Consider the following 9,474-nt stretch of genomic DNA (forward strand, 5'->3'; position numbering starts at 1 on the left):
AGTTACCACTGTTGGGAGTTTGAACCCCGTGTCCCAGCAGGCCAAAAAAAAAAATGTAAGTCTCCTCTGGGACAGAAAGATGAAAATCTACCCCATGACAACAAAAATTAACAGCAGCTTTAACAAGAAAGGTACAATTTTCATGTCTCTGTAAGATAATATAAATTTTAAAAGTTAATACACTGAAACCCCTCACAAAGAATACAATGCTTTATGGATACTTACATAACATATGTTTTGCTGGTAGCTTTAACTCCTCCGATAGGGATTCTTCTAACAATTACCGATGAGTTCTTGGGAATCAGGGCGTTATCATCTGTGTATTCTGAAAACAATACAAATACAAGAAAAAATCAGTCAATTTCTAAGAATGGATATTAATATGTAATTACATAGTACTTCTGAGAATCCCTTTAGAGATCTAAAAGCAAAATTTTGTATGTAACCGCACTTTTGTTGTCTCAACACATTACTTCAGGTTCAATAATCAAACACAAGCAGCAAAATCTTGTAATTTTTTTTTTAAATAGTTTGAATGTCAACAGCAAAACGGTCTCAAAGCTCACTAAAAGAGAGTCTGCTAACACACGAGATTCTTTCCTGATCTACCTTAAGTTGCTTCTGTTAGGCTACAAAACCAATAGATCTCCGGAGAACAAGCTACAGCAAAGTCTCATGTGCATAAACCAGATTCTGAACTCTGACTAGCTTTCCCTGCAACAAAGCAGGCACTTGCTAAAGCACAAAAACTATGCACCACTGCTTTCATAGCTGTTAACTTAGAAAGATTCACCTATGCTGCTAGTGCTCAAGACTGACAATACAGAAGAGAGCCTGCCATCTCTCTTTCTTGGAGCTTAATCCATCAGGCACCGTATTTCTCAGCTGCTCTGTGCTTTACATTTAAATGCAAACAAAACTGGTAGTGCTAGAATTTGGATCACAGATTTGGGAGGGTTTTGGGGCTTGCTTTCACAAGCAGGGCAGAATTGGCTCAAGTTAAGGTGGTATCTCCCCCCCTTAAGCTAATCACCTAGAGCCATAAATTCTTTCTATTCACTTTCTGCACAGCAGAGACACTCAAACAAAACTACTTAGGAAGGCAGCATTTTTTTAAAGGCCTTTAGAAAACAGCATGTGCCTGAAGCTACCCATGTTTTGCCTTGGCTTACACCACAGTTAGGAGTCTGAAGAAGAGAAAAGCCTTCCAACCTTTTACATAAGGCCCAAACAAAAAACCAACTACCTGAGATACTTTGACTGAGTAAGCTTAAAATGCGAAGATCTCTCCATGAGAATGGTTTTTATATTGCACGTATACAAGCTGGATAGGCCTAAATATTTTAAAGCACTATCAGCAGCCATTCCCTGTAATCTGCCTGTGGTTTTAAATATTAAAAGCCCTTACCTTTGTAGACTGAATCAGAACGATGGTCTGAAAACTAAAGATGCTGTATATCTATCTAGTCAAGCTCTGTCAGAGCCCAGTGATCACACACAAAATATGAATATTTCACAATTTATGCTCCATTTTCCAGTATATTTTTCCTACAGGCAGGAACCTCCCTTAGACCTGCATACCTACCAAAGACATCATTTCAACAATGAAATGAAAGCTTTACTTTTATTTCCAAATGATAGAATGCTTCTTCAGAAAACCAAGAAATCATTTAGCTGAAACAGATTCTTGATCTTACCCCCTAGGGAAGCAAACAGCAAGCTTCCTCTGGACTTCACAATAGTTTAATGCCGTAGGAGAAAGGACTACTAAAGATGAAAACAGAAGCTTTTACAAAAGTCATATGCCCTGAAACCAACCCCTAGAGCTCTTCTCAAAAGAGCAATCTAACCCTTACACAGCCACCTGTCAGGAAAGACCTGCACTGGGATGCTTTGATGGAGAATGTGCTCAAATAGTACTGATGCCCAGGCAAACAACTGGGAGATCATGCCAGCTGCAGCTCTAGAAGCCCAAAGCAGCTGCTTCTACTTGCTGAACAGTCACACAGAGTACCCTTGCTGGTCCAGAACACAGACCATTGGCCTGAGATTTCAGAGATATAAGATAAGCCACGATGGCTCCACAAAAAGGCAGGAGTTTGCTATGCCTGTGCCAAACTCAGGATTGTGGTAGTTCTGCAAAAGATTGCAAGTGGCAACACCTCTCCTAGGAAGAGACTGTATATAGACAGACAGCGACCAATGCATTCGTTCACAAATTATGCAAGTCTGCAGAGGTCTATTTGAACATCCACAACAGGTGTATAATGCAAAAAGAAGAATAATCCTCTTTTACTATTTTGTGACAATTCGTTGACCACTAGAAGAAAGCACTGTGTGCCTTCTGAACAGCCTATCCTTACATGTATGCATATATAGATATATGACTGTCCAGTCCACTTGTTAAGTGCACAGTGAAGAGAGCTCCAGCCATCTAATAACAGACTGATATAAAAATGAATTCACCTTAAAAGTCAATCAGTACACATTAAAATGAATCAACTGAATAATGACAATAGATTGGTGAAGTAAAAGCTTTATTTGTATAGGACACTTATCACAGCACATATTCAGATTTCGTACTCAGAAGTATCCCACTAGCTTGGTCACCATCTCAGGGAATTTGTGTGAGTGTTTATGTACAGCAGAGTACACTGCTGAGTTAGCTCTGTGAAGGGAACTGATAGCAGCTGGCTTTAAATACATTTATTTTTCATCTCAATTATTTGAACTCATTTTGGTGATGAGATGTTATTAAAGGTAAAGTCAAACAGTGTAGACTGAAAAGTTGACTTTTTTTGTAAATAGGAAATGACAAAGAGCTGGAGCACTATTCCTGAAGTTCCTGAAAATTCTTGTTTGCTAAATCTGAATTTAACAGATGCCAGCTTAGTCTAAGAGCTCTCAGACTCAACTGCCACCTCCAGGCAAGAACCTGTTCCCAGTGGGCAGCAATATTCCCTAGCAGAGACCTGGCAACTACCAGGACCTGCAAAGCAGTGTCACTCTGCCTCACCACATGACTCCACATTTGCAAAGTGAGCAGTGACACCACCATCAACAAGACTACTTTTCACACTTGTCCAAGCAGAGTTTGAATAGAAACATTCAACAAAGCAGTGATGGTTGAAGGTAACAACATTCTTGATTCCTACTCCCTTACAGCACAAAACTTGTTTTGCTGCCAGTATGGCCAGAAGTGGCCACCGGGCTCTTATCAATCTGAACTGTGATTAAAAATAAGGATTCAATTAACTCGGAACACCTTCAAAAGCAAAGGAAGATGTGGATGCTGTATTAAAGTCCAGAGCAGAAGAGACATAACAGTCAAACTTGCTATTTCTACAAGAAAATAACATGCTTAAAAGAATCAAGGAAAGAAGTGTTTCAAGGAACCAAAGGAGGTAGACTAGTTAAACAATAGCTACTTTGACTACTGCCTCACACTGACTTAGAAATCTTAAATCAACAACTGCATAGTGTCCACAACCTTCTTCCTGCAAGACAGGTACAAAGAGCTCAGGTTATCCTCTGAAGTCTATACTGCTTTCCATTTCAAGCACAATTTAAAAATCCCACTTTTAAATTTACCTATAATTCTGAAAATCTGCTAGTTTTAATAATTTGTCATATGTATGCTATAAACAAGCTACTGAAAAAAGGCTCCTGCTTTATGTTATGGTCTGCTTTAATCCACCATTTTGAGTCTGACAGCATTTCAAAAACATCTCTCTGAGCACGGTCCAAAGAAGTATCTTCATGCAGAAAAAGCACAGAAGCTCATCAGAACAGAAGTCATCAGAAGGCAAGCCTATAGGGGAAATTGTAAAGAAAAGCCTTTATCAGGCTTAAGATGCCTTGCTAATCAACTATTATGCTACTGGCAAGATGACCTGCAGAGCAAGAGATGAGAATGACTGCTAACACACCAGACTGTCTCTACCAGAATACAGGGTAACTCCCAAGCACATATTTTCTCTCTAGTGCTTAAAATTATGCTCTCTCATTATATAATTTTTCACTCTGTTCTAATCAACACCACTTGCACACTTTGCAACAAACCAACCATCTATGTAGCTGGCATTGAACGCACTGCCTCAAAATGTCCCGATTAATAGGCTGGACTATTTGTGATTTTCACCTTCCACCAGAATAGGCATCAATGATCTCATCTATGACTGGCATAGCATCATTTTTTGGATCTCACCATGACTGGTGTATCATCATTTCTTGAATGAACTAGTTTAGTAGGCCAAACGGTTCACAGAACTTTCATTTGCATTATTATCATACAGTACTGTGCTCCAAAAGAGCACCTATATTGCTTTGAAAGAATGAGTTAATAAGATCTACCATACTTTCAATCATTAATCTGATTATAGACCACCCGATGCCTTAATGCCTTACTGGTGCTGCTTGTCCTTTCAGTGTTTAACTGGGAAAGCAAAAGCAACACTGGAGACAGCATGGTAATGAACCAAACTGAATCCACCCACAGCACCTGGCCAAGGGACACAAACCCAGCGGACAGCACAACCCCAAGAGGTCCCAAACCAGCTGGTGACAGAGCCAAAGCAGCTGACCCCCAGACAGGCAGCACATGAGCTCCACTAACTTCGTGTGTTTTGAATGGATGCACAGCTTACCCTCAGCTCAACCAGGGACACTGGGAACTCCACAGCCTTTCTGAAAGCTCAACTTAACGCTGCATGGCAGCCCAAGATTTAATTGCACTCTGAGGTATAACCAAAGTAATCCCCCGCATTGCAACACACAACAGCACAGCAAAGGGCAAGGTTTAAAAGTTGTTTAGAAGTCTTCTCTAAAATGCTACTTGCACAGTGTTGAAGACATTCCAGTAGACAGACATCAGCTGTGAGGCCAAATGATTTAATTCACTTAACAGCACATCATGGCATTACTGAAACAGTCAAGTGTAGGCTGCAACGCTGAACTCAAGCAAGTTATGAGTTTGAGACAGTCTTACAAGAGCACTACTCTTCCTTAAAACTCCTAATCCAAGACCAGTTCAGAGCCCCATTTTTTGGTTTTATATTTTTTTGTATTTTCCTGATGAGCAGAACAGCACATTCTCCACACATCTTGAGTCAGAACATTACCGGGCAGGAAAGCGCACTCAAGAAACCTCACTTCTTGAGCTCACAGGTCTTCCACAATATTGTGAGAACACCTATTATAAAAGACAGCTCAAGGCATTCAAGATCAAATTAAAAGGATGCAAGTTTAAATGCACCATTCTTCAGTACAGGCTTTTTGAAGGGAATTCTAACTTTATAGAACTTGCCTCTATAGTAAACATGGAAGAGGGCACATACCCACCCGCCTTTTTAAAACAAGTCCCAACCATCCAGTCTGCCTTCCCAGCATCTTAAAAGAGTTCATCTTATTTTTTTCCCCACTGGCATTTAAAATCCTTTTTACTTTTAGCCTGTATTAGCACTGCTTCTGCTACTAGCTTCCCGTTATGAAAAATAAGTTACTGAACTGTAAGAGCTTAGAGTACTCTGAAAAATCTGAACAAGTAGGCCATCCTCACTCAAGGTACACTTTTTCTTTCCCAGACAGTTTTAACATTTAGTCAAAGTTACGAAAAATGAATAGTTTATGTCCATATGTAAGAATTCCAAACATCCCACGTAGGCAGAATATCCTGGTCTAGTTTATTCCTTTATCTTCTGAAGGTCAGTTTAAGCATCTCCTGAATAAAAAAACTGGCACACATGTTTTATGTTCTCTAGCTTCGCTATGCAAACCACTGGGGGATTTTTGTATTTCCACATGGAAGACACCCTTACTAAAGCTTCAGTAAGCATCTGAATCAGTAAAATACAATTTAAAATTTCATACTGATTTTACAAAGGTCAAACTGCAACACTACCTACCTAGAGAAGGATGATCTTGTCCCTGTTAAACAAGCATGATGCTCTTTAAAGTATAGATATCTTTAACTTCACCTTTAGGCAACACCACATTTAGCATAATCTAGTGAAGCAAATGTTTTTCCTTCACTGAATTCTGTTCACATACGAAAACAAGGCAGCACACCTGGTAAAACTATCATGCATACTGGAGTAACACTTTATGGGGCAACACATTTATAAGCATGATTTTTTTCTTCTAAAACATTTGCCTTGTGTTCCTCACCTGCTACAACAGAATCCACATGTTTGGCCTACATTTGGCCTACTTCAAAACATTTTTCTTTCTGGTGATAATAACTGGACTCCATCACAGTTTATTACCATCCAACATTCTGGTTTTAAAGGTTCTGTTTTACACAGACCCATCTTATTACAGGTTTGATGTCAGCCAGTTGGCCATCCAGCCAGCTAGCATCTGTGAGGCTGAAAGTCCATTAGCAACTGAAAACCAAGTTCAGAGACCCTTCCGCAGCAAAGCCCTTAAAGCAAATTAAGTATTTTTCAAAAGCTCCTGACAATTTTATTCAATAGTACTAGAAAAATTCAAGACTTCTGAGATGTATCTCCACCTACATACAACATGCTATCCAGTGGCATCCCTAAGATCCCTAACACTGTGCTTTTAAGTTTCTTCACAGATACCCTTCTGAAAATAGTTTAAATATCTGCAGATAAACGACAAGCTTTAGGTCCAACCACTTTAAAGGCTAGGGCTGAAGTTACAGCCACCAAAACGTGCGAATCACTCTACTTAAGTTTTAATACATGAAGGAGGAAGAGACAAGAACCAGTAGTACACATTTTAAAGAGAAGACTGTTGTAGAGTGTCACCAAACCACAGGATAAAATGAATTTTGATGTTTAAAAACTGAAACGCTTTACAACTCTATTTCTGAAAAGTTAAAACCTGAAGTCTTTAATCACATTCAAACTTATCAAGATGGCAGATTACCAAACTGAAGTATCATACTAATACAAAACCATTATCTCTGAGAATCAATCACCATTTATTAAACTAATTTATGACTTTACTAACAACATTTCTTTATATATATTAATCACAAACTTTCTGCCATAAAACTTCAGTACTGCCAGGTTATGGTTAACATGTACTGCCAGGGGGGGAAAAAAAAAAAAGTTAGAAATGAATGATGAAATGACGCTCAATCGCATCTCAATGACAATGCCTTTGGTGTAGAAAAGAAGTTACATTACAAGAAATTCCGAAGTATAATTTAAATACAGAGAATTCCATGTGCAACACGACTTTGTAGGCTCTGCATAGATTAGAACTCACAGATACAGTCTAGATCCGAAATTATATTAGTGGGCAGTTTCTGCAACGGACACAAAACCGGTTTCCCAATGAAGCGGGCAAAAAAAGTTGAAGACAAAATCAGAGTCACCAAACCCACCTTTTTCTGGAAGTTAACCATCTGTTCTATTTCCATCGCTTCCAGCTTTCTCCGCCAGAATTCAAAATCTGGCAAGTTTGTTACTGTAAGCTATCCTCCCACATTTCCTTAGCAATTTACCTAGAAATCCAGGCAACCAAAACTTTTGTAAGCCCTACAAGTCGCACCTCAACCACGTATCCCTCTACGCCTAACTGCGCGTCTGAGACGGACGTTGTCACAACAGCAACGACAAAAGAGCAGCGCTGCGAGGCCCAGCACGAGCCACGGCAACCGACCGCGGCCCAGCGCCATCACCGCCCCGCTTAACGCCCGGCGCCGCTCCCCGCCCGGGCCGCCGCAGGCCTCGGACCGGGCCCCGGCTGACTCACGCCCCGCGGGGCCGAGCCACAAAGAGCCACAAAGAGCGCAGCGCTGCCCCCGCAGCCCCCGGCCCCCTGCGGGGCCGCCCCCGCCGCCCCACGCACCTTCTTTGGTCTGGGCGTTGGTGATCTGCAGGTCGCAGTCGGCCGCCTTCAGCTTCTCGCGGCCCATGATTTGGCGCTTGAGGTCGCACAGGGAGATGTGGAGGCCGTCGAAGGTGACCGTATCATAGTTGAGCTTTGAGGAGAACTTGTAATGGACGCACGACATGGTCGGGGCCAGGCGGTGCCCGCTGCGCGCCGGCGCCTACCGCGGCGGACGGCGCTGCGGCCTCCGCGCCGGGTGAGGGCCCGCCGAGGGGCCGGGGCGAGCGGCGCGGACCGAGCTCGGGCGGGCCGGCGGCGCTCAGAGGCCGCGGCACTCAGCCATGGCCAGGCCCCGCGGCCTCAGGCAGACTCGGCGGGGGGAGGCCTCAGGGCTCCATCGCAGTGGCGGTGCGAGGCCCCGGCCGCCGCCCCCGCAACGACTCCGGTCCGCGGCCCTCAGCGATCGCCCTGGGCGGCGGCGGCGCCCGTCCCACTCCTGGCAGCGCGGGCTGAAGGGGAGAGGCCCCCGCGGCCCCGGCTCAGCCTCTGCTCGCCCGCTGGCAGGCAGCGCCGGCAGGCCCCGCAGCTGGCGATGGCGACTCGGGCACCCCCGCCTCAGCCTGCCGCCGAGGGGTTTCCCGGCCGCCAACCGCACGGGCCGCCGCGAGCGCGTTACTGCGCAGGCGCAAGGGCGCACCACGCCCACCCGCCGCGCCGCACGTGACCCAGCGCAGTATGGCAAAAGCCCGCGTCACGTGGGCGCGTGGCGGCCCCGCCCGCTCTGCCCCGGCGGCCCCGCGCGCCCTGGGGGACAACCGTTACCGGCCTCCGCGGTGGCCTCTGTCCACCTGGCTGGCGCCGCCTGTGGTCCCAGCGGTCACCCCCGCGCTGTCACCACCCGGTATCCCTCCCGTCACCCCTCAGGCTGTCCCTGCTCGGTGTCCCATCACCTTCTGGGCCTGTGGTGTCCCTCGTATCACCCCGAGGCCTGTCACTGCCCAGCGTCCCTCCTGTCACCCGCCGCGCCTGTGGCGTCCTTCCTGTCACCCCTAGGCCTGCTACTGCCTGGTGTCCTGTCACCCCCTGGCTGTCACTGCCCGGTCTCCTGCCACCCACCCACTCGGTCTGTGATGTCACCCGTCACCCCCCCGGGGGCCTTCACCACCCAGTGTCGCCTCCTATCAGCCCCTGGGCCTGTGGTGTCTCTCCCAACAGTCTTGGGCCCATCACCGCCCCATGTCCTGTCACCCCAGGCTGTCACCACATGATGTCCCCTCCTGTCACCCCCAGGCTGTCCCCACCAGCTGTCCCTCTCCTGTCCCCAGCCAGCCGAGGCAAGGCAGCCTGGGGGGATGCCAGGGCTCTCCCGAGTGGGGCTGGGCTGCCCGTGCCGCAGGGCCAGCGCAGGGAGGGGACATCCCTCCTGGCACCACACCAGCTTTGGGGGGCTTCGACCTCCCGCCGTGTCCGTGGGGAACAGCCACGGCATTTCCCCTGTCTCAAAGTCACCGAACCATGTGGGTCAGGAACAACCTTTAAGATCGAGTCTGACTGTTAACCCAGCGCTGCCAAGGCCACCACTAACCATGTCCCTAAGCGCCACACCTGTGTGTTGTTTGAACACCCCAGGGGCGGTGACTCCAGCACCCCCTGGGCAGCCTGTTCCAG

At 45.8% G+C, this 9,474-nt stretch overlaps 1 protein-coding gene across 6 annotated transcripts in view; it reads right to left on the reverse strand.

Moving 5' to 3' along the window:
• Nucleotides 1-8,462, reverse strand: part of RBBP6 (RB binding protein 6, ubiquitin ligase) — a 31,977-nt gene extending 23,515 nt beyond the window's left edge. For all 6 annotated transcript variants that reach the window (XM_037382845.1, XM_037382849.1, XM_037382843.1 and 3 more), the window contains exons 1-2: nucleotides 7,825-8,462; nucleotides 226-325 (exon numbers count right to left, since the gene is read on the reverse strand). In XM_037382845.1, coding sequence (XP_037238742.1) covers nucleotides 226-325; nucleotides 7,825-7,990 — 266 coding nt within the window. In that variant the 5' untranslated portion in view covers nucleotides 7,991-8,462. The remainder of the gene's footprint in view (nucleotides 1-225; nucleotides 326-7,824) is intronic.
• Between the last annotated feature and the right edge of the window lie 1,012 nt (nucleotides 8,463-9,474).

Source organism: Falco rusticolus, chromosome 4 (genome assembly GCF_015220075.1).
Source record: "Falco rusticolus isolate bFalRus1 chromosome 4, bFalRus1.pri, whole genome shotgun sequence".
In the NCBI taxonomy this organism is placed as follows: Eukaryota; Metazoa; Chordata; class Aves; order Falconiformes; family Falconidae; genus Falco; species Falco rusticolus.